The sequence below is a fragment of the Watersipora subatra genome, chromosome 2, assembly GCF_963576615.1.
Source record: "Watersipora subatra chromosome 2, tzWatSuba1.1, whole genome shotgun sequence".
NCBI lineage: Eukaryota > Metazoa > Bryozoa > Gymnolaemata > Cheilostomatida > Watersiporidae > Watersipora > Watersipora subatra.
The window spans coordinates 19,515,137-19,542,758 of NC_088709.1; the positions used below are offsets into that span (position 1 = coordinate 19,515,137).

The 27,622-nt window shown below is 35.3% G+C and overlaps 1 protein-coding gene across 1 annotated transcript; it reads right to left on the reverse strand.

The window, feature by feature from the left end:
* Nucleotides 1-37: 37 nt before the first annotated feature.
* LOC137388028 (probable arginine--tRNA ligase, mitochondrial) lies at nt 38-23,565 on the reverse strand. Its single transcript, XM_068074547.1, has 15 exons — nt 23,482-23,565; nt 20,775-20,848; nt 19,389-19,712; nt 15,893-16,032; nt 15,059-15,220; nt 14,774-14,847; nt 13,070-13,173; nt 12,892-12,984; nt 11,734-11,794; nt 10,833-10,927; nt 9,597-9,721; nt 8,031-8,211; nt 2,138-2,233; nt 1,404-1,478; nt 38-222 (listed from the first exon to the last, which is right to left on the reverse strand). The coding sequence occupies exons 1-15, from the start codon at nt 23,539-23,541 to the stop codon at nt 72-74; spliced, it is 1,815 nt and encodes a 604-aa protein (XP_067930648.1). The 5' UTR covers nt 23,542-23,565; the 3' UTR covers nt 38-71.
* Nucleotides 23,566-27,622: the final 4,057 nt, after the last annotated feature.

Below are 27,622 nucleotides of genomic sequence, written 5' to 3' on the forward strand. Positions count from 1 at the left end.
TGATGATTGGGTCAACATAACTGCTCTGTAGACGGCCACTGAAGTTGTCTCACCTATGCTCACTTGCATGATTAGATGGAGTGGAGTGGCTGAATGCCTAGCAACTTGAGACCATCGGTCAGGGTGAGACGGGCGCAGTGAAAGAGAAGGAGTCGTGACTCCGCGGTGACTGCCTCTGATCCCTTTACCGCAAGCTTCTTCAGGGCCGAGTTAGATAACTGACTACAAGGTGACAAGGAAACAAATGCTGGATTGCGCATCACCAAGGTAGAAATGCAAGGGTTGCAGTTACCAGAGGAGTACTATTAAGGATTAGGTTTCAACAGAAAAAATAAAACCCTGCAAGTAAAAGATTATTTTTATAATAACGTACAACATAATACAGTGCGCCCTCAGGATAAGATTTTAATCCTTTTTCCTTTAATTTAATTAATTTTCTCCTAATTCATTTGAACTACACCAAAAACACTTTTCCAATGATATGTAGTCTGAAAGTTAGAATGGTAAATGTAGTATATGTTAAATAAAAATAAATTTTCTGTTCAAAGACTTTTTTATTACACAACTACGACGGGCATTCACCTAGTATTATCAATATATATTGAGCATCATCAAGGTAGAAATGCAAGGGTAGCAGTTACCAGAGAATTACTATTAAAGATGAAACTTTTTAACAGAAAAAATTAAAAACCTGAAACTAAAAGATTACTTTTATAATAACTTGAAAATAGCAATAATAGCCTAATAATTACAACTTAAAATACTTGATAGCTACTCCTGGTAACAGCACCAGATTTTTTTATTCCAGTTGCAGGTGATCAGCCTGTCTCACAAGCTCGCATTGGTTGGTGCACAAGATGAGGGCAAAATTTTACCCATAAAAACAATTTATATTAATAAGCTTTAAATTTTTGTGAATATAAGCTTTCTGAAAATATTTTTTATTCAACTGCACTTAACCAAAGAATAATGTCAAATGATACAAACTTTTTAAAAATTGTTTAAAAAATTTCATTGTGGAACTGGCGTTATTTGAGAATTTCACCATAACAAAAATTCAATCGAAAGTAACTAAAACTATATTTATAAATCACGAGCTTTATTTGACAATTCAGTAGAGTAGAGAATGAAGGGAGTAGTGATGTGACGCTAAGGTACTGAGGGTTAACATGGTAAATATAAATGCTAAAGCAGTATAGACGACTCCATCTTCAGAAATACTTGCACATGGCGAAATGACTGAAAAGGCGAACTGATATTGAATATAAAAATGCATGTAATAATATTAAAGCTAATTGACCTGCCCTAGTAGTAACTAACACTGACCCGAGCTCATAGAGGTAGCGTACAAGTACGTGCGACTCACTGAAAGCTAGATTGCCCTAGTGAAAACTAACACTAACCAGAGCTCATAGAGATAGCGTACAAGCAGGTGTGACTCAAGCTGCAGGCCAGAGATCCTGATAACTTCATCATATCTGCAAGAAACAGATAGGCTGGTCTAACCTAGGGGCAATAACCTTTGGCTAGGTTATGGCTAGAGTTGTCCCGACTTCAAACAGAGATACATTCTAATTCTGAGGCTAAAACCTAGTCTTTAAAAATCAAAGGTGCAAATAAGGCATAAGAAAAACCATGTCCAGTCGTGTCTATATAGGCTACCCCACTTAATTATTTTCTATCGGTCTATTGCAACCTCAGACTTCCAACACTGGTCACTTGGTGTAACCTGACACTTTGTGTCAGGTTCCACTAAGTGACCTGACACAGAGTGTCAACCTAGGTAACCTGACACTCTGTGTCAAGTTCCCTTCAACACCCTTTCTGATGCCCTCTCCAACACCTCTGCGATGCCCTCTGAAACAATCTTTTCAATACCCTCTCCAACACATTCTCTGATGCACTCTCCTACACCCTATCTGACACCCTCTCCATCCCTTACTCTGAAACCCTCTTTGACAGCACCAACTCACATCAATTTAACAGCCTGAGCTAACACTGCACTACAAACATTTCATTATTAGAACAAATACATAGAGACCACTCCTGAGTTGTCCACAACTCAAATCAGCATGTGAAACCATTGCCTGTTGAGGCAGGTTGCCATAGCCTGAGTAGCGTAATAGCAGCAGTATACCTGGATAGATGTGAGATGAGACGCATAGCTTCAACTTCTATAAGGTTATCTAATGAGACAGTCGGGTTTAGTGCAACTCCACAATTCTCAAACAAACTAAAAGAAAAATCTATAAACTCGTAGAAAAATGGCAGCAACTCGTGACTAGTTAGAGTAATGATTATTATGTTATTGATGTTAGGCGTCGTATCTTGACCAGTTCAAATTCATCTGAAAGCTCGCTTAGAGTACAACGGTTCCCTTGTAGGTGACAATAAACAAATCATTAGTTTTTGTTGTCCTCAAAAAGGTAATTTACAGAAAATGTGAGGTGATGATCAGCAATGTCTAGGGTACGTATAATTTATTGTTTTTACCTAGGAATTAGTTTGTAACACTTATTTTTAAATAGTTTTATATAATGTATCTGTTTTTATACAAAGTATTATAACCTCAGTGTTTATTAAAGTTATTGTAGATTTTTGGGATGTGGTACAAATTAAAGGAATTACAGCGCCTTCTTATTATGGTACTCGCTCTAGTATATGACAACTCCAACAAACAAAGTACACCTTGGTTCTAGTATATGACAAGTCTAGCATACAAAGTACACCTTGGCTCTAGTATATGACAACTCCATAGATATATATACCTAGATTGGCCAATAATAGCTAGTCCCATTGGTGGCCTTGTCAGACTTAAATGCCATGACGCAACGTCACTGTATTGTACCTTACGCTTGACTGACCGCAAGATTCATCATTAGTTTACAATGGCTGAAGCTGAGAAGAGTGTGTCAGCTGCTACTAAGGTGAGTTTTTTACTACTTTTAATATCAAAGATAGGCTTGGAACTCCTAAATATCAGCTGTAAGGCTTTATAGTAAAAACTAGAACAGTTTTCATACCAATAGTGGACATATTTTCCCCATATTTGACACTTTGAAAAAATTATTGAAGACAATCAAATCAGCAGACATCATTGTTTGTCAAGTTACTATCAACTTCAACTTGTTTGATTCATTAACTGATTGACTCTCTCTTGGAAGGTTTCCTTAACTTTGCCCAAGGAGCTGCTTGTGTAATACTGCTACTTTGTGATGCTTGAGTCATTAATTTGGATACCATCTTGCTATAAATCACTAGTCAGAATGGAATTCATATTCATTGCTATTTTGGCAGCGATCTCACCATTATTCATCAAGCTCACAGTCATCTGAGAGGACTAGTAAGAATTGCTGCGTTGCTTTTGGATGTTCCAATTATCCAAGAAAATGCCCAGAGAAAAGCTTCCACAGGTAGGACAATATAACAAACATTCACCCTGCTAATCGTTGGGAGAATTCATGAACATACTACATGAGCATGGCTTGGAGCATGGTTATCTTTGGCTATAATCAGGCTTAAAAGTTTCCATTATTTGACAAGGTTAATGCTACACTTCTCAAAGGCAAAAAGTCAATAATCCAATGAGCAAAAAACACCACTAATTGTATGTATCTTTTATTACTTGTTAAGTTTTCCTACTGCTGCTGATCGCAAGGATGCCTGGATTAAAGCAGTGAGACGAGAACAGTGGACCCCAAGTAAATCTTCTGTACTTTGTTCAGACCACTTCACTAGTGACAGCTACCAAGTATCACCTGGTATTGGGAAAAAAGCTAGATTGAAGGCCAATACCATACCAACATTAGAGTTTGTCTTTTAAGACATTGATAAAATTCAAATTTATCAAAGACAACTGTTGTAATGAAGGATAACTTATATCTCCCTCTCTCGCAAATGCTAGCATTAGCTGCTATTGTATGTATTTAATTTTACATTTTAAATAATCACATTTCCTTGTATTATTTTTTGATTGTTGCTTTTTGAAAGCATGTGGTAAATTATGACAATAACCAACATCTTCTTTCTGTTTCAATATCTTGTTTTGAGTGTTTTATTTGCATTTTTAGAGTATGGAAACCAAGCAATATATATTTAATTGTTCGATATATAAATAAATTGCACCAACATGCAAGTATATTAACATACGAGCTCAGTCTCGGAACGCATTAAGCTCGTAAGTTGAAGTTGACTGTATAAGTTTTTAGCTTTTAAGAGCTTGTAATCACCTTCTAATATATTTCACACCTACAACACAACAGAGTAAGGCATGGTGAATCTTATGACACCAAATAACTGCAATGTGAATTTTGTTGCAAGTCAAACTTTAACTTGCTTATGCATATTGTACAAATAACTTGGTATTGTCCTTTCGTGACTGGCTTCTTAGTGGTGGCAATTAGTGCTAGCCTGGCAAAGTTTTTCATCAATCCAGCACAACTAAGCAACACTCTAGTCGCTTTCTCGCTGTGGTTGCAAACCTCAATCACCACAGGCGAAGACAAAGTCAAGCCACCCTGATTCTTAACTGTAATTAGGGAATTCGTTGCTTGGTTTACATCAACGTTGGTAACATCCACGATGCTAGTGATACAATCATTACACTTCAGTTTTGGTGACCTAGCCAGCTGTAAAATAATCATTCTGTCTCATTTTTGACTTCAGACATACTTGCATACTCATCATATTTAGTCATGTTTAGTACAGCATATTAGTCGATTTACCTAGCCAAGGTCTGGCTCTTTGAGTGGGTGGGCTATTTCCCCTCCCCTCTCCATTCCCCTTCTCTCTTTTCCCCTTCTAACTTATTCTTTGGAGAAGGGGAAAAGAGAGAATGGGGATAAGAGAGGGTTGCAAATAAAGCCATGATGGCTCATGATTTGTGTGCAACAATTCATAGCTTTTATAGTTTTAATCTATGGTGGTTATCAGATATTATCACAGAATTGCTTTAGTTTACTGGATTATGTATACAAGAAGGTTTTTATGTGAAAATAAATGTAATTTTGCTACCTTCTTCCCATTAGATTCATTGTAAACAGCAGTGCAGTCAAGCGTGAGGTACAATACAGTGACGTTGCGTCGTGCTATTTAGGTCTGACAGGCTTTTTCCCTATTGGCCAATCTAGGTATATATATCTATGGACAACTCCAACGAACAAAGTACACCTTTGCTCTAGTATATGACAACTCCGACATACAAAGTACGCCTTGGCTCTAGTATATAACAAGTCTAACATACAAAGTACACCTTGGCTCTAGTATATAACAAGTCTAACATACAAAGTACACCTTTGCTCTAGTATATGACAAGTCTAGCATACAAAGTACACCTTTGCTCTAGTATATGACAACTCCAACATACAAAGTACACCTTAACTCTAGTATATGACAACTCCGACATACAAAGTACACCTTGGCTCTAGTATATGACAAGTCTAACGTACAAAGTACACCTTGGCTGTAGTATATGACAAGTTTAACATACAGAGTACAGCTTGCAACAGATTAGTTTTCTATGTAAAGGTTTAACTGTATAGAAGACCAAGTAGCAGATAAAAAGAGATGGATTCTTCTAAATAATTTTACATCCTTTATCTATTTGTTACTGTAGATGCCGGCTTTTCAAATTTATACTTGCTACACAATCAACTCATAGTTCACAGTCATTATTTTCCATGTTACTCTTAAAAAATTTGACCATTCAAACAAACTATGAGCTAACATTGGACATAATAGCTGTCCCATCAATATGAAGTATCCTTACATCACATCAGTTCTCTGTGCATTCTCCATCACAATGTTGTGATCAAAGCACACCGTATTAGAATTAATCTCATTCATAGATAGTTGCTTTAATACCATTCATCATGTTTGGAAACAACTTAATAAATTGCCATTTTTGGACTTTCCTAACAGCTATTGCATCATCAGATACATTGATAAGATTATCAATATCATCAGGAATTGACACGTAACCTTAGAATTTTTCAGTAAAGAGACGTCTGAGTAAAATACTCAAAGCAATGGCAAGGAAAATAGGTTGATCTGGACTAGCCAAAACATATGAAACGATAAATTCAAAAAAGCCATAGATTCACATGACATTATTCAGACAAAAAACAGTCGTGTTTGTTTTATCACAGGAGTCAAGTTGCAGAAATGTCAAACGTTCAAGTGCTTTATGTAATAACAGGCCTGTAATATGCAAGTAATATGCATGTAATAACAGGGCTGTAATATGTAAGTAATATGTATGTGATAACAGGGCTGTAATATGTAGGTAATATGTATGTAATAACCGGGCTGTAATATGTAAGTAATATGCATGTAATAACTGGGCTGTAATATGTAAGTGATAACAGGACTGTAATATGTAGGTAATATGTATGTAATAACAGGGCTGTAATATGTAAGTAATATGTATGTGATAACAGGGCTGTAATATGTAGGTAATATGCATGTAATAACAGGGCTGTAATATGTAAGTAATATGTATGTGATAACAGGGCTGTAATATGTAGGTAATATGTATGTAATAACCGGGCTGTAATATGTAAGTAATATGCATGTAATAACAGGACTGTAATATGTAAGTAATATGCATGTAATACCAGGGCTGTAATATGTAGCTAATATGTATGTAATAACCGGGCTGTAATATGTAAGTGATAACAGGACTGTAATATGTAGGTAATATGTATGTAATAACAGGGCTGTAATATGTAAGTGATAACAGGACTGTAATATGTAGGTAATATGGATGTAATAACAGGGCTGTAATATGTATGTAATATGCATGTAATAACAGGGCTGTAGTATGTAAGTAATATGCATGTAATAACAGGACTGTAATATGTAAGTAATATGCATGTAATACCAGGGCTGTAATATGTAGCTAATATGTATGTAATAACCGGGCTGTAATATGTAAGTGATAACAGGACTGTAATATGTAGGTAATATGTATGTAATAACAGGGCTGTAATATGTAAGTGATAACAGGACTGTAATATGTAGGTAATATGGATGTAATAACAGGGCTGTAATATGTATGTAATATGCATGTAATAACAGGGCTGTAATATGTAAGTAATATGCATGTAATAACAGGCCTGTAATATGTAGGTAATATGCATGTAATAACAGGGCTGTAATATGTAAGTAATGTATGTAATAACCGGGCTGTAATATGTAAGTAATATGTATGTAATAACAGGACTGTAATATGTAGGTAATATGCATGTAACAACAGGGCTGTGATATGTAGGTAATATGCATGTAATAACAGGGCTGTAATATGTCAGTAATATGTATGTAATAACAGGACTGTAATATGTAGGTAATATGCATGTAACAACAGGGCTGTGATATGTAGGTAATATGCATGTAATAACAGGGCTGTAATATGTAAGTAATATGCATGTAATAACAGGGCTGTAATATGTAGCTAATATGTATGTAATAACCGGGCTGTAATATGTAAGTGATAACAGGACTGTAATATGTAGGTAATATGTATGTAATAACAGGGCTGTAATATGTAAGTAATATGTATATGATAACAGGGCTGTAATATGTAGGTAATATGCATGTAATAACAGGGCTGTAATATGTAGGTAATATGTATGTAATAACAGGGCTGTAATATGTAAGTAATATGCATGTAATAACAGGACTGTAATATGTAAGTAATATGCATGTAATACCAGGGCTGTAATATGTAGCTAATATGTATGTAATAACCGGGCTGTAATATGTAAGTGATAACAGGACTGTAATATGTAGGTAATATGTATGTAATAACAGGGCTGTAATATGTAAGTAATATGTATGTGATAACAGGGCTGTAATATGTAGGTAATATGCATGTAATAACAGGGCTGTAATATGTAGGTAATATGCATGTAATAACAGGACTGTAATATGTATGTAATATGCATGTAATAACAGGGCTGTAATATGCCTGATTTTAATGCCAGATTTGCAGAGAGAAATCATCAGTTCACTAGGACTATAATAGGTGCTACCTGCATAGTCTTGCATGCGTAATCTGTAGGTAAGGACCAGACATGCCTGTGAAGCTTAGAATCTCTTCCCAGCTAAAGGTGTAGCCCTTCATTCTACTTAGCCTGAGATCATATATAATGACAGCACTGATGCCAAGAATCTCTGCTACTCTTTCCAACTCCTCACCCGTAGTTTTCGTGGCTAGAAAGGTAAATAGGCAAGTGCGAAACTTGGTCTAGTACTAGTTTAACTTACTACTGTATACTAGTCTACCATATTTACTACTGTGTACTAGTCTATCATATTTACTACTGTATACTAGTCTATCATATTTACTACTGTATACTAGTCTATCATATTTACTACTGTATACTAGTCTGTCATATTTACTACTGTGTACTAGTCTATCATATTTACTACTGTATACTAGTCTATCATATTTACTACTGTGTACTAGTCTATCATATTTACTACTGTATACTAGGCTATCATATTTACTACTGTGTACTAGTCTATCATATTTACTACTGTATACTAGTATATCATATTTACTACTGTGTACTAGTCTTATCATATTTACTACTGTGTACTAGTCTATCATATTTACTACTGTATACTAGTCTATCATATTTACTACCGTATACTAGCTCTTCCTACAGTGCTAATGCAAATGTTGACAAATTGATTCAATTTATCCAAAATCAACTAAAATAAATTGATAAGGTATGACTCATAAATCAATTCCACAAAAACTAATCTCACTTTGAATAACAGAATATACGTGGTGTAACATTTTCCTGTTTTCCTGCTTCGACAATGCTGTAAATTTTTAAAGAACCAACATTCAAGCCACAAGAATCGGTTTAAAGATTTACATAAATTATGGAAGACTGTAAGATAGCTGTAATTAATCTTGGCTCAAATACAAAGAGGCTTCAATGATACTGTTTATTTTCTCCGAGTTGCAAAGTTAACGTAAAACACGATCTGAAAGAAAAGGAAAAAGACAGAGGTTTGAGAGAAACCAAGAGACGGAATAGGAATAGAAGGCAGCAGTGTGCAGAGTGTTAAAGATGAACTTCCACAAAATTTGAGTAGATTTAATCAGAATGTATCGGAATTTTTTTATCATTTGTGATTGTTTTTGATGTTTGAGGTGGTCTAACTGTCAAGATGTTTTAAGATAAAAATCGACAAAACTTGATCGCGGTTAATACACTCGGAAGAAAAATACATGTGAAATGACGTCACTAGTTGCTATCATCGCGATAGTTGATATCAGCTATTGTGTTCAAGTTGCAGCGTTAAGTGTCTCTATTCTGTCAGTCTCTTTGCAATTATAGACGTCATAATCACACTTCATTTGAGCTGAGCGTTTTAATCCCGACCAAGTTTGGTCAATTTCAATCTTGAAATATCTTGGCAGTCATATCACCTCAAATATAAAAAACAATAGCAAATGATAGAAAAATACCGATAGTTTCTGATAAAGTCTATCAAGACTCTGTGCAAGCTTATCTTTAAAGGTAAAACAAGCTGATCGGTTGTTAGTTGCGACAGGGTTTAACAGATGGATAGTAGCTAACTTTGAGCATGTTTCATCTTGAGCAGCATTTTATGCTTTGCCTCTTCCAAGATGTCAGCGAGCAGGACTGTTGTACCCTTGCGTGTGCTCATACCATTCACTCTGCCAAACTTGACATGCTCAATCCTGCAATGACATGAGGTGAAGTTAGCAGCAATACAGTTGTCGGTGCTGTAAGCTAAAATTTGTTTTTTCTCACAATAACTAAGACATTCCTCCAAAAACATGCGTTTGCAATTTGTGCTTTCACTTGAATTTGCTATCAAAATATTGAAATCCTTTTAAAGAGTGTTTACAGAGCGAGTGTTAGATTAAATACAAAACATGGAGCCGTTGCTAGTGTTGAGTTCAATAAAAACGATAGAAAGGTAAGGCTAGCTTTAAGGTACTCATTAAGGAGTTACAGAGTTAACAACGGGTTCGCACCGGCACACGGTTTGTCTCAAAATAAAAGAATTGTACACAAACTATACATTACGGCTACAATAGAGTATTTAGTAACTCTGTGAAAAAAAACTAAAGAAAATGCTTACATGTAAAATAACTTAAACTTTGTAAGATTAAGAACAGCAAATATAAACATCTGAGAGAAAATATATTAGATGTTTATGAACCTAACAAACCATAGTAGTTTCTTCCCTTCATCAAAATTATATGAACTATGTATACTGTATATAGTTTACATAATTTTGATGAAGTGAAGAAACTGCTATGGTTCGCCAGGTGCATTCGTGTATATTTATAAACTCACAAAATATATACCATTTTAAACCTACACTACCTATGCTAATATACACGCATATGTGGTTGTACTAACATAACATGCATATTCCTTCTTAATGAACTTAATATATAATAATCACGATTGAGGTTTAGTATTAGATATGCACACCACACGCATGAACTATAATTTGTCATCCTACCAAATGTACATGAGTTGTAGTTACACTCAAATCATAAGCAACTGGTAAAGGAGTTATCTACTCTCGTATACTGTACAGATCGTTCAGCTTTTTTGTTGTTTCTGTAGACATAATAAACAGTAAACTCAACACACAAGAACCATGGGTTACACCTGGCAGTATGAAATGGTTTTATCTGTCCAATGATATATTTTTTATAATCAATTGTATATCTTAGCAGCGAAAATTTCCATATCTGTATCTAGCACCGTATTGAGAACAGCTTCAACTAGATTAGAAGTCTTCCAACTATAACTCACACCACTGACACTTACAGCTCAGTTGCTGATTGTGAGGAGTGTGGAAGTAGTTTTAGTTTATCAACGATAGCCCCGATGTTAGTTATATGAGACTGTTGCCCGTGCTCTACCTGCAATAGAGAAAATAGAACACAGCAATCATTAAACATCTGTGGATAGTATATACAAAGGAAGCCAGCTCATACCAGCCATGACAGAGTCTCATATCAGCCATGACAGTCTCATATCAGCCAGGCAGAGTCTCATAGCAGCCATGGCAGAGTCTCATACCAGCCATGACAGAGTCTCATATCAGCCATGACAGTCTCATATCAGCCATGACAGAGTCTCATAGCAGCCATGGCAGAGTCTCATATCAGCCATGGCAGAGTCTCATACCAGCCATGACAGAGTCTCATATCAGCCAGGCAGACACTCATATTAGCCATGACAGAGTCTCATAACAGCCATGGCATAGTCTCATACCAGCCATGACAAAGTCTCATATCAGCCATGACAGAGTCTCATATCAGCCAGGCAGAGTCTCATAGCAGCCATGGCAGAGTCTCATATCAGCCATGGCAGTCTCATACCAGCCATGACAAAGTCTCATATCAGCCAGGCAGACACTCATAGCAGCCATGACAGAGTCTCATAGCAGCCATGGCAGAGTCTCATACAAGCCATGACAGAGTCTCATATCAGCCATGACAGTCTCATATCAGCCATGGCAGAGTCTCATATCAGACATGGCAGAGTCTCATATCAGACATGGCAGAGTCTCATAAAATAATAGTACGGCCTAACGCAGAATGAGAGTGAAATAGAAAGAGAAACTCTGTGTTGAAGACTTCCAGCTAACCAATCGCATGCCTCAAGCATTAACACTTAAACATGATAAGGCAACCAAATAAGTGAGTTAGAGTCAACACCTTACCACATAAATCATCTTGTCAAACTTATAGGCATCATGTCTAGAGAGGAAGGCTGCCACATCTCTGCAACATCAATAAAGCTTCAAATGATGAAGATGGGAGGTAGGAGACACGCTAGAGGTGAACTACTATCTATAACTCTATAAACAGCAATATCGTTGGTATCAGCCTCTCAATATTTATTTAGCAATGCGCAACTGTATACTCAGAGTTGTGAGTTTATCGATAGCTTCAAAAGATTAGACAACTTCTGATCCAATAGCTGAAGTGCTAAGTCAAAATTATTGGGTGTGACCAATAAATGAATGATTGCAATATACTGTCATACCTGGACATACGAGCTTAATGAGTTTTGGAACTGAGCTTGCATGCTAATGTGCTTGCATCTCAATGCAAAACGTCTTACATAAAATAAATAAAAACAAATTGATACATTCCTATACTATGAAAAAACCACCTAAAACAGGGTGTTACGTTGAAAAAAACATGTTTTTAATTGTTGCAATTCAGTACCTACACTCACAAAGTAACCAATACCTATTTAGTGGTTATGATCTCCAATAAAATGCAACATTACCATGTACAGTACCGTATAAAGTTTTTGACTATGTACAGTACTGTGTAGAGCTCTTACCTTCGAGACAGACGTAGTGGCTAACGACAGTGGAAGAGACGTGACAGCAATGCATTCAGCACACTAGAATTTTGTGACGCTAGGTAAGATAACATGAACTTTGAATTTAACTACAATGAAATTAGTTTACTAAACACATACACTTAAACACTTACACTTGAAAAAAGGTAAGTTTTAACCTTTTACTAACCTTAATTTTAATTTTGTTTTCCCCAAAAATTTTTATTATCCGTTTTTGGCTTAACGCTTTTTGCCTCACTAACTTTTAGCTAGTCTTTTTAAAACTTTTTAAAATTGATTTACCGAAAAAGAGCAAGCGATGCTGATCTTGTAAAGTGGTCTCTCGCATACTCAGCCATCTAGTAGCTATCGAGAGCTCGCATGCTCTTGTAATCTCAAAGTTTTCTCGCATTTCAAGGCAGAAATTAGCTCTATATTTTGCTTGTATCTCAATTTTCTCACATGTTGGGACATTCCTACGTCAAGGTCTGACCGTAGAATAGGACCATCCAGGGAGTTGTCTTACCTGCTGATATACAAAGTTGATCCATTACTCTTGAGAAGCACAACTTTCTGCTCCTTGCCTCTGTCGGTCACATCTACACAGTAAGCACCATCTCTACAAGGTAGCACATGCGGTGCATGGAACAGAGTATAACATGAATTCACACTGGACCAAGGGTGAGGAGACAAGCCGGACTCACTGTTCAATGAGCACACCCTCTTCTTTCAACCTTTCCATCAGTCTCTTGCCAGTCACATGTTGTTCAGATTCCCACTCGTAAACATCGAACTGTACGCCGAGACACTGCCAACAGACAGGATGTGATGTAATACGGACACTGCCAACAGACATGCAGGATGTGATCTAATATGGATGCACGTGTACAGTGCTTACAAAGGAAATACATCTTTTTTATTTGATAAAAAGATAGACCAGTAGGTGAGACTTGGTACTAACTATAATAGCCATAGACTTGGTCCTAACTATAATAGCCATAAACTTGGTACTAACTATAATAGCCATAGACTTGGTACTAACTATAATAGCCATAGACTTGGTACTAACTATAATAGCCATAGACTTGGTACTAACTATAATAGCCATAGACTTGGTACTAACTATAATAGCCATAGACTTGGTACTAACTATAATAGCCATAGACTCAGTACTAACTATAATAGCCATAGATTTGGTACTAACTATAATAGCCATAAACTTGGTACTAACTATAATAGCCATAGACTTGGTCCTAACTATAATAGCCATAAACTTGGTACTAACTATAATAGCCATAGACTTGGTACTAACTATAATAGCCATAGACTTGGTACTAACTATAATAGCCATAGACTTGGTACTAACTATAATAGCCATAGACTTGGTACTAACTATAATAGCCATAGACTTGGTACTAACTATAATAGCCATAGACTCAGTACTAACTATAATAGCCATAGATTTGGTACTAACTATAATAGCCATAAACTTGGTACTAACTATAATAGCCATAGACTTGGTACTAACTATAATAGCCATAGACTTGGTACTAACTATAATAGCCATAGACTTGGTACTAACTATAATAGCCATAAACTTGGTACTAACTATAATAGCCATAGACTTGGTACTAACTATAATAGCCATAGATTTGGTACTAACTATAATAGCCATAGACTTGGTACTAACTATAATAGCCATAGACTTGGTACTAACTATAATAGCCATAGACTTGGTACTAACTATAATAGCCATAGACTTGGTACTAACTATAATAGCCATAAACTTGGTACTAACTATAATAGCCATAGACTTGGTACTAACTATAATAGCCATAGATTTGGTACTAACTATAATAGCCATAAACTTGGTACTAACTATAATAGCCATAGACTTGGTACTAACTATAATAGCCATAGACTTGGTACTAACTATAATAGCCATAGACTTGAGAGAATATCTTCAGAAAATAGTCACGAGAACTCTACAGGAAATATACAGGTTAAATATGAGCTTCATGGGTCTAACGAAAAAAGCAGAGCCTTGATAGAAATGCCTTAAGTCTCACATCATTGTAACTATTAACACAGACAGAGATGCACCCTTCATGAAAGCTTTTGCTAAACAAATCATGGGATAAATATTTCTAGATTGACCCATCACCATAATAACACCATAATGATATTGACATTATTTGAGCAAACAATTTTTAGCCAGGGGTCTGCAGCAACGTGATCAAATCACATACCTAGGCTAGTTTTAGTTGTCCATGACTTTTGCTGTTCATCGAAGAACTAAAGCTAATAATACTAAGCTGTTTTAAAGACTAGTTCTACTAAGGCAGAGGAAATACAATACTCTCCCCTCCTCTTACCAAGACCAAAATAAAGGAGCGTGGGTAGAATACCTGGTAGAGTTGCCTGTAGTTGTCTACACTTGCTTCTCTCACCCGCTGCCATAGCTCTCTTATACGAGGCTCTCCTGCCAAGCAAGCAACAATCTATCAGTACTGACATGAGAGAAGACATAATGAGCTCTAACACATTTCAATCAACTCATCTTTCAATTCTATAGAAAGCAATAGAGAGAACTGACAGCGATTGACTCATCAGGTAAATAGAATCAAGAGAAGATAACAAACATTATTTTTGTAAAATTTTCCCCAGAGTGATATTATCCGATTCATACTAACCCCTTTCCAAGTCTAAACACGCCCGCTCAGCCTCTTCAGCCAAACTAGGATCCTTGTCAAGCAGTCTGTTGATTTTAACATAAATTTCGTACAAGTGTTGAACTGCGTTAGTCTCTAACTCCGCACTGTCCCCATATAGCCTGTAGCCAGCTGTCACCAGACCTGAAGAGTATTAGCATATTACTGCCCAAAGTCACTTTAGAAACACAGACCATCTGAATGCTATAAATATGGCTACCACGCAGCATTTAAAACACACACCTACTCGATAACTTCGAGTATTTAGGAGCCACCAGCATAACATTTGTACATTTTTTTGCATTCACTGCATGCTTTTTCACTTAAAACAACATAATAACCAAACAACATAGATAAAATCACGCTAATTGTAAAGTAGCTTTGCGGCATCTTTTTGTATGACTAATTTGAAACCATAACCTCAGTCCGTGGAAACATTACACTAGTGTGCAAACCAGTTCATAATAAAAAATCAATGAATGGGGACACTGACAAGTTAACAAACTTAACTATGTAATTGAGTAACTCCTATCAATTTTTGAAATATGTATAAAGAAGCAGTCTGATAATCATGTCTATTGATAATGTTGAAATTTATGGATTAAACTCCATGCATTGAATCTACAGTCAGATTCTAATCCAGCCAGTGTCCAACCACGGGATTCACTAATATATTGTTCCCCGCCAATTATCAGCCAGTTTATAACCAGAGCTGAGACATCATCAAATACATACAAAACAATAATGAGTGAAAAAGTTTAATGCAAAAGGTGTAAGTGTACATAAACTACCCGATTAGATGTGTCCAATACGTACCAAACTGGGTGCCCCAGTCTCCAAGATAATTAAGCCTCAGAACACGGTCCCCTAGAGCTGAGCGAATGTTGGATATATAGCTGCCAATCATAGTCGAGCGCAGATGACCAGCGTGAAATGGCTTCGCTATGTTTGGAGAACTACAGTCATCATAAATCATGAACATACCTGTTGATGACCACAGTACATAGGACACGGCTTTATAAATAAAGAAGAAATTTCCTATTTAACTTCCTACGAAGAGATACAATGATTATAAACTTGTTTGAGTGACAGTAATTGAAACGTTTCACCGAACACTAGACAATAATTTTAGGAGTCATCTCTCTTATCAACGATTATCAAAAATAATTTGTCTGCCTGATTTTAAAATATAAACGAATAACAATGCTGCTAACCCAGTATGCACTCATTGTACTGTTACATGATGTAATAAACAATGCTGCTAACCCAGTATGCACTCATTGTACTGTTACATGATGTAATAAACAATGCTGCTAACCCAGTATGCACTCATTGTACTATTACATGATGTAATAAACAATGCTGCTAACCCAGTATGCACTCATTGTACTGTTACATGATGTAATAAACAATGTTGCTAACCCAGTATGCACTCATTGTACTGTTACATGATGTAATAAACAATGCTGCTAACCCAGTATGCACTCATTGTACTGTTACATGATGTAATAAACAATGCTGCTAACCCAGTATGCACTCATTGTACTGCACTCATTGTACTGTTACATGATGTAATAAACAATGCTGCTAACCCAGTATGCACTCATTGTACTGCACTCATTGTACTATTACATGATGTAATAAGAATGCTGCTAACCCAGTATGCACTCATTGTACTGTTACATGATGTAATAATAGTTATTTTTGCTTTCACTTTATGTACAGCTGTTTGCTTCTAAGAAGATAGTTAGGCACATAAAATTTCCTACAATAAATAAAACAGGCATGAGCAAAATACCGGTTTCAGTATGTACAAATAACAAACTTACTAACAAACTTGCATACAGTCTACATGCATCTGAGAAGTTTAAGCATGTAAACAACAATTCATAGAAATACTGGTGATTTTTTTATAATTGAAGTATTTTGTAACTTTGTGAATGTTTACATGATTAAAATTGGGTTAAAATTAAGATCATCAGTTTGTAAAAAATAAAAATGAGAAATTGATTCACATGAGAACAAATACGTGACAACTATGAAACAAGGATGAGAATGAACGAATGAGACATCTGGGAACTAATAAAGGTGATACTTACAATCAGTTACAATGTTGTTTATGCTCGTAGCTACTTGTATATACTGTTATACATACCTACATACTGTTATACACACCTACATACTGTTATACACACCTGTATACTGTTATACACACCTACATACTGTTATACACACTCGTATACACACCTATATACTCTTATATACACCTACCTACTGTTATATACACCTACATACCGTTCTACACACCTACATACTGTTATACACACTCTATATACTGTTATACACACCTACATACTGTTATACACATCTGTATACTGTTATACACACCTACATACTGTTATACACACTCGTATACACACCTATATACTCTTATATACACCTACCTACTGTTATATACACCTACATACTGTTATACACACCTACATACTGTTATACACATTCTATATACTGTTATACACACCTACATACTGTTATACATACCTACATACTGTTATACATACCTACATACTGTTATACATACCTACATACTGTTATACACACCTATATAATGTTATACATACCTACATACTGTTATACACACCTATTTACTGTTATGCACACCTACATACTGTTATACACACTCTTATACACACATATATACTGTTATATACACCTACCTACTGTTATATACACCTACATACTGTTCTACACAGCTACATACCATTATACACACTCTATATACTGTTATACACACCTACATACTGTTATACATACCTACATACTGTTATACATACCTACATACTGTTATACACACTCTATATACTGTTATACACACCTACATACTGTTATACACACCTGTATACTGTTATACACACCTACATACTGGTATACACACTCATATACACACCTACATGCTGTTCTACACACCTACATACTGTTATACACACTCTATATACTGTTATACACACCTACATACTGTTATACATACCAACATACTGTTATACATACCTACATACTGTTATACACACCTACATACTGTTATACACACCTTCATACTGTTATAAACACCTACATACTGTTATATACACCTACATACTGGGATATATACCTACACACTGTTATATACAGCTATATACTGCTATATATTACATGCTGTTAGACATACCCTTATACGTATGCTGATTTACAACCTTATAAACTGGTATACATACTCTTATATACTGCCATACAAACACCTATATACCTCTATCAAATCCTACGTATTTCTGTTACCTTTAGAAACTATATATAGACAGTCTCTGAAATGTGCATTTTGTCATTGTTAGAGATCGTCATAGAATGGAAGAGTATGGTCTCAAATTTCTAACAACTGCTTATCACAATTTAAAATCGTCAAAAATTTGAAGTTAGTGCTTGATTAAGAGTTATGCTCACACGCTTTAATACTACAATAAAGACAACTTAGTTTTTTGTATTTATAGATCACTGATATGCTTTTTATATTTTCGAGTACAAATTTTCACATTAAGTCAGCAGAACAATGCACATTATTCAAAACATTAACACGCATTTAAATATAGATAAAAACTATAGAGGTTTTGGAGATACATGTAATAGATCATTTCTGACTGTTGTCGGATGAATTGACAGATTTACTTACTAAGTTTGGAAAAGTTTTATACGTATTCATTCATTAAGTATGCCACATTGGAAAAAACTGCTTATTTTATGGCGTTTTTCACGATAGACGATATTTTTCTATCTGCATGGGCTGTTCATCAACTCCTCTTTGTTTCACGACAAGTGTATAGGTGAGTCTCTGCTTCTAACTAGCATTAACTTTTACGATTGAGAGCCAATTAAAAAAGGTTTTACTGTATCAAGTAATGGCACATTTCCTTTGAATCTGATGAAGCAAAGCATGTTACCATTGGTTATTGGATGAAACTCCCATATATAGTTTTAAATTAAAGAGAATTCGTCACTCCAATGCTTAGAAATAATGGGCTAAACTACATAATGATGGAAACCAAATTTATTGAAAGAATTGTAAGCATTAAAAAAATTGATTTTCAAAACAAATCAATTTTTTTGATTTTAATTGATTTTCAAAACAAGAAATTTTTTTTCTTAGAATTGATCTTTTTGAAAAAATTAATTTAAATTAAGAAATAGCGATTTTTTGCAAAAAGTCATGATTTTCTCAGTGAGACAACCAAAGAGCTGCAAAGACAGACAGACTCACAATAGACCAAATTAACCAATGACATACCTAAAATCAATGACTAATGATTTGCTTTTCTTTTTATAGATTTTTCCATCTGTTTCCAAGTTCCATGTATGGATATCGCTAGCAATACCGTGACCTCCAAAGGTAGTCAGCACTGTGTTGAGTATAGTTGACTTATAGAGGTCGAGATTCAAGTGAAACTTAGATGTAGTCCCTAGCTTGGGAACCATTTCCGTAGAGACATACTTGAGGGCATGACTATGAGGCCAGGTAGAGCTAGGCCGAGTACAGAGGCTATGCAATAAAGGAGTTATCTCAGTTTCCTGCTGAGGATGCTGAAGGGTAAGACACGCTGCCGAAGCCTGACTACAACAGCACGAAAGATGACATGTAAAAGAGCCAACCATACACATTAGAAAGTTGTTGGAATAACCATACTACAGGTCATATGGTCTTGTATGATAATTTAGAGACCTCTCTATCAAGAGATGACAAAGAATTTACAGAGTATATCAGAGTAAATAGAAATAAGTACACTTGTTTTTAAAATGAGCGACTGCATATAAAGATGTATAAAGATACACATGAAGATCTCTAACATACTATGTGATATATAGGATGAAGCATGAGACCGAATGATTAAGTATTCAGTAAATTGCCTACAAATGTGTAGGAGGATATAAGGATGTTTAGATTTGTATAAAACTATACAAGAATACAGATGCTTGAAAGCCTAGATACACTGGCATACTTATAGAGGTGTTTACAGGTGTATGAAGGTGAACAAAAAATGTAAAACTGGTGAAAGGATTACATAGCATAGCACAAGGAAAGCCTCTATTCTAACGTCACTTTTAATAAAGTGCAATTATAGGGAAAAGGGTAGAAAAATGCAGAGTCACTCTCTATTTGAACATCACCTTTAATAAAACGCCAATATAAGGAAAAGGGCGAAAAATACAGCGTCCAAAATATGGCTTTCAAATAGAGGTTTTACGGTACGTATAGAAGATATAAGAGTTAACCTATAAAAACATGGACTTGTAATGGCAGAGCGCCGAGAACAGACTCGATTGTCTAAACGACTATGGTGACGACCCTAGGGCCGACGCCCCGGCACAGCAGGAGAATTGGCCATAGATGAGCTAACTCAGCATTCTGTGAGAAAATAGCAGAGACTACCGAAAGACCGAGACGATCGATGGGTGGAGCCAAGCTAAAGACCATGCATATAAAAAGAGGCCAGAAAAACGCTAAAGACCGAGATCGCTGGCAGTCTCCTGCATGTTGTTCTGTTGTAATGCGAACACATTGATCATATGCATTTATATATATTTGTGAAATATATATCCATCTTATTGCCTTTCACACAGAGGCTTAATTCTTATGGAGCAGTTAGGAAAACCGGCAGTTTCCTTTACCGACTACCTTTTGTTCTTTGGAGGAAGTTGAAATGTGCACAAGTGGGCAAATTTCTCAGCAAGGCAGTGATCCTGTAGAACCTACAATAAACACAAGACTACATTACACGTATTACTCTCTATATTACACTTATTACTCTCTATATTACACTTATTACTCTCTATATTACACTTATTACTCTCTATATTACACTTATTACTCTCTATATCACACTTATTACTCTCTATATTACACTTATTACTCTCTATATTACACATATTGCTCTCTATATTACACTTATTACTCTCTATATTACACTTATTATTCTCTATATTACACGTATTACTCTCTATATTACACGTATTACTCTCTATATTACACTTATTACTCTCTATTACACTTATTACTCTCTATTACACTTATTACTCTTTATATTACACTTATTACTCTCTATATTACACTTATTACTCTCTATATCACACTTATTACTCTCTATATTACACTTATTATTCTCTATATTACACGTATTACTCTCTATATTACACGTATTACTCTCTATATTACACTTATTACCCTTTATATTACACTAATTACTCTCTATATCACACTCATTACTTTTTATATCACACTTTTTACTCTCTATATTACACTTATTACTCTCTATATTACACTTATTACTCTCTATACCACACTTATTACTCTCTATTACACTTATTACTCTCTATATTACACTTATTACTCTCTATATTACACTTATTACTCTCTATATAACACTTACTACTTTTTATATCACACTTATTACTTTTTATATTACACTTATTACTTTCTATATTACACTTAGACAAATTATAGTAAGGCATACTTTTTAAATTACTTGGTTACATTGATGAGCCAAAATGTAAATTGGTTAATCAACAGTGGCCTTGATAAATACAAAGTTACGTAATCATTTATCATTTGTAACCTTTAGTTGGAGAATTAATGTCAGCCATGGCCAGCATGTTGAGATTATCCATGTATTACTCCATAAATGTAAAGCATGAGTTGGATGAGTCACAGTTAGATGTGAATATAAGTTGATTGTTCAGGTCAAATTCCTACCGTCATCTTACTCTTATACTATGAGAAAGCTTTACAAGGCCTTGCCTTAGTACCTATACTAAAACATTGATCACAGAGCTTTACAAGGCCTTGCCTTAGTACCTATACAAAAACATTGATCACAGACCTTTACAAGGCCTTGCCTTAGTACCTATACAAAAACATTGATCACAGACCTTTACAAGGCCTTGCCTTAGTACCTATACCAAAACATTGATCACAGACCTTTACAAGGCCTTGCCTTAGTACCTATACAAAAACATTGATCACAGACCTTTACAAGGCCTTGCCTTAGTACCTATACCAAAACATTGATCACAGACCTTTACAAGGCCTTGCCTTAGTACCTATACAAAAACATTGATCACAGAGCTTTACAAGGCCTTGCCTTAGTACCTATACAAAAACATTGATCACAGACCTTTACAAGGCCTTGCCTTAGTACCTATACAAAAACATTGATCACAGACCTTTACAAGGCCTTGCCTTAGTACCTATACAAAAACATTGATCACAGACCTTTACAAGGCCTTGCCTTAGTACCTATACCAAAACATTGATCACAGACCTTTACAAGGCCTTGCCTTAGTACCTATACAAAAACATTGATCACAGACCTTTACAAGGCCTTGCCTTAGTACCTATACCAAAACATTGATCACAGACCTTTACAAGGCCTTGCCTTAGTACCTATACAAAAACATTGATCACAGACCTTTACAAGGCCTTGCCTTAGTACCTATACCAAAACATTGATCACAGACCTTTACAACACCTTGCCTTAGTACCTATACAAAAACATTGATCACAGACTAAAAATTAACAGATGAACCAAAAATTTCGCACAATAAATTTATGATATTGGGTTATTATTTTACCACCAAAATGTGCCAGTCTGTTTTCTTTTTACTCAGACGTCACAGCATAATATCGATATCTGCCAATTTTTTGTTTTCTCATTTAGAATGAATAAAAAGACAAATTGTGAACAGCGACCTATGCATATTTCTGCTAGCAAATTCCTCAACATTTGGGCTCAAATATTACTGATAACTATACTTTTATATTAGAAAATGCGGGTCAGCCCTTTGGGAAAACTTTGAAAACAAAAAACGTTTTCCTTTTGCATCCAGTTTCACTAAGCTAAAAAAAATTAAACACGGCTTTTGTTTGTCAAATGCATTGATTCTTGTGCAGAATTTTTGGCTGATTCTAACAAATAATAGATAAAAACTCTATGACAGAAAATCTAGCTTTGACAGCAGAAATATCCAGAGCTAGTCAGCAGAGAGGTTTGGGCATTAATAAATTGCATCGGAAGGAGCCAAAAAATTCTATAGTAAAAGAGTTAAGCAAATACCTGTGCCTAGCAAGTGTGCTGCTTATTACCTAGAGTCCTAGACCTAGACAAATGTTCTACTTGATGAGGCTAAAGTCAAATCATGCTGCAATTACTGTATTTTACAAATTTAACAATTCTAATTATTTTTAAAACCAACCAAACTTCTCTATCTCATGTCATCAATATCTACACAACCTCCAAAGATAGAGCGTCAAAGAACACTACAACAGTGGTACCAAAAAGTGGAGTAACCTAAAGTTGTTAGTATGATACAACAAAGCAATCAGTTACCTCGTAAAGGACAAACCTCCGAAGAGAGTGAATATCAGTAACTCTAGTAGAAATCTTCATAGCTTATAATCGTCATTGATTAACAGTCTGGTTTCTAGCCAACATAGCTAAAATAATAAAAGGAGACACAGGTGTGAAAGGGTAACTCCCATGATAATTGATTGTCAACACACACACGATCACCAGCGAGCTGTTACTCCAGTTGACTAGCAATATGTATAAGTTACACAAATATCTATTAAATGCAGCAAAATCATTATTTTACAACTTTACAATTGCGTTGATGATACAGGTATAAATCATGGTATACTGAGAATTAATTAGGCAGCCGTTGCATTCTGGACTGCCTTGAAACGACTTGCTTACATGTAGCTTTAGCGGATTGATATGTAGTATGATGGCATCTACTCAGCCAATAGTATCTATTACAGTAAATTCCCATGTATAAGCCACACCTATGAGCTTAAAATTTTGTGGTTTGGGCTGATGCACACAATCTACAGATTATACCTGTAAACTCCTCTTTACGTTCGGGGTTAATTAAAGAACTGTCTGGCGAGAAACTTAATGTTACATATCAGAAAAAGATACATGTATTTATAACTATATAAAAGAATTGCCATAAAACCTTCATTTAACCACGACCTTTATTTGACTTCCACTATAGAAGGGTTAAAAATAGAGCGCCACCCTTTAATTGAACGTCACCTTAATTTGACTGCCTCTTCGACATTCTTTGATCATTATGAACCCATAATAGCAGGTGATCAGTAGAAACATGTCCACAATTAATTCTTTTGTTGTTTCTGTTCGTATCGAAGTCCATTTTCTAACTCCAAAGCATTCCAGTTGTTTTGTTATAACTTTGAAAGCAGCACCATAAAAATAATTACTAACTGTATTAAGCTAATAGTAGTTCCCTGTTTAATTCGGTCTTGATACTTGGACGTACGTGAAAAAACAGTTTAGCAACTACGACGGAGTCTGTTCTACTATTTGAGGCTAAAACCTTTGCTTGCACATGCGGTTAAAAATTATCATTATTGTTGCGAACAGTATTCTAAATTGCAATGCGTAAATGCTTCGAACTGCAAACAAATTGTTTGGATGCTAATATCAACTAGTTCAGCAGTGCAGAAGAAGAGCTGAGATCAGAAGACACTGGAAAATATTGAATAGTCACAAGAAAATGTAATGGTTCCAAACAAAAGCAACGATCAGAACGCAACTGGCCATGCAAAGGATATAAATATTTTTGTTTCAAAAATGTTCATTTTTGTTCCTGCATGTATTATAAATATGATTTGTTTATGACCCTTGTTCCTAAATATATATTTGCAGCATTTGATAGATTATTATTATTATATAACTTATAAAATTGCAAATTTATAGCATGCTATTTGATAGCATCATATCTAAACTCGGCTTACAATGGATCGACGTTCATAAATGTTATTCTATTGAACATAAAAAGCCAGGTTCTACTGGCAAACTGTAGCAAACATATTGATGAGCGCAATGAGCATTTATGCAAAAATGTTAAATATCATTATAAAATAAAAAAATGCTTTCAAATTTTGAATGAAATAAAATTAAAAGCTTCACCAAATTGCAATGCAGGCAATAAGATCATCAAAAGTAATATGCAAGCAATAGAGATCAACTGGTAGAGATATTTCTCAGCTTCTCAATGCATATTGCTTTAGAGATCTACGACAAGTTGAAGGTAAGTTACAGTAGATTTCTTGCAATCGAAAGGGTTAATGTTGCTCAGCCCCAAAGAGAGTGCAAAATGTAAGCGACATTCGCTTCGCCCTTAACAAGGTTAAATTTATCCTCCAAAAAATGCTGATAAGCTATTTGAAAAATACACCGTCCCCTTTATATGAACGTCACCTCTAATAAAGCACCACTGTAGGGGAAGAGTTGAAAATAGAGCTTCATGGTGTTCATACAAAATTTTAACTGTATATAAAATATTAATAAATTTAAATAAGAGTTTTATAATAACTATTAATATAATTCGAATCGACCGTGAAAATAATTTATTCAACAATAAGACGCTAAAAATATCGAGTACTTCTACTGACACAATGATATCATTAGTACTAGTCCCTGCCATGTGACATCTCCAGCGCTGGATTCCATTCATTAGGTTGCTTTTTATTAATGCAAAAACTGCGGCAGCATTTCGGTTGGTAGTTTCCAAAACTACATTCACATCTTGAAATTTAAATTGGCGTTTTATTTCGACCTGCTCGATGACATGTGTTACAAAATGTCCTGGCTGATTAGTTACTTGTTTACTGTAGAGTAATTTGTTGATGGCATAACACATCCCCCACAGAGGTGATAACACTCATTGGACACTTGCCACCTCTTCCGCCCATGCGTGCATGTGACGACAGATAAAGACAGAAACGCTCCAAACATCATGTATTTGACTAAACTTAGAGTAAGAAACTAAACTTAGAGTGAGAAAGGGTGTAGTGATGTTAAGAAGTGATCTAACAGAGTTTTAGGGTGCCGGGAATTAGCCTCATAGGCTAATTCCCGGCACCCACAAACGCACACACTCCAAAGAACTTAGCCACCGAAAGGTCTAGCATGCTTCTGTTTGTTCACAGCTCTTTTGCATCGCTTCCGAGTCATTGATGAAATCTCTTAGCGGCAATGCTGTTTTGCAATGTTATCAGGAGCGAATGAGCTCAACGTTTTGATAATGATTTTTGTGACTGACAAATAAGAAGGTTACGCAAAATAGCTTTCAATACTTAATGTACTAGATGAATGCCTGGCATTGCACGGGTAATAAAAAATGTTTTGTACAGAAAATTACTTTAAATCAATGTACATTATACAAGATTTACTAATCAAACTTTTGAATGAAGGTGTTTATTTTTGTGTACTGTGCTATTTCTGTTACTGTGTTTATTTCTGTGTAATTCATGCCGTATCGGCTGCTGTGCCTACTACATATCTATACTGATTGCAAGTCTTGTTGGCTATATGAGTTTAAACATTTTTCTTCAAGAGCATGATTTTTTCTTCTGCTATGGTTTTACGCATAACTAGCTGCAGCGTTTAATGTGAAGCCATGAAAGATTGACATGTGCTCCAAGTATGCGCCAAATTTATTCCATGCTATAGCCAGTCAGATAGTGTAGTGTATTGGATAAACGGATGTTCGCAGAACCAGAGGTTGTGAGTTCAAATTCAGGTCACGGCGGAATTTCAATCTTTAAACCTTATCGCTATAGCTGGACATACGAATGTACAGACAAACTTTAAGATTTATATATATAGAGTTAGGTCATTATACAACCAGCATGAGAATGAATAAAAAATGGTCATTATGTATGGAGAAAAAAAACAATCATATTTAGCCAGAGTAGCTACTAGTATATTGACCTGTGTAGACACTAAAATATTGGCCTGAATGGACAATATCCTTCGTTTTTTCGTGACGTCATTCTATCGTCGTCTGCCATCTTTATGGACAACTTTTATCATTAAAAACACGAAGCTTTTGCAATTAATTATTGCAAACAATGCTTGCGTTTACAAGTTTTTTATTTTAGTATCAAAACAACACCGAAAAATACAATTAACCAAGGGAATAACGATCATTTTCTACAAAGATGGCGGCTTTGTCGTGGACGAGAGCATGAGCAAACGGTGATGACGTCAGAAAAACGATGGATACGCATATTGTATTATATATCGTCTTATAGTATAGCCAACTAGAATACCGGTCTATGTGCACACTAGTAGATTAGCTTGTTTACAGACTAGGCTATCGAAATGATGTGGATTTTTAGACATCGAACTGGGTAGCCAATCCTGAAAACTTACAAAAAAAGGCAGATAAGCCATCTACTTTTGGGCAAACTTATCTCTCAATATACACTCAAGACTAGATGCTACTCCAAGAACATGTTAAGCAAAATAAAACCAACATTTTATGAATTTGCATGCAATTTATCGAACGAGTCTATCTAGGAGTTTCTAGGATCACTTGGTACCAAACAGCGGGCTGCAAAAATCAGCATAGTGCCTAATCGCTGGTAAGCCAGCAAGACAACCTAATATTAAAGCAAATAGAATGAAATTAATGGCTTTATTTTGCACTATGTAAAGA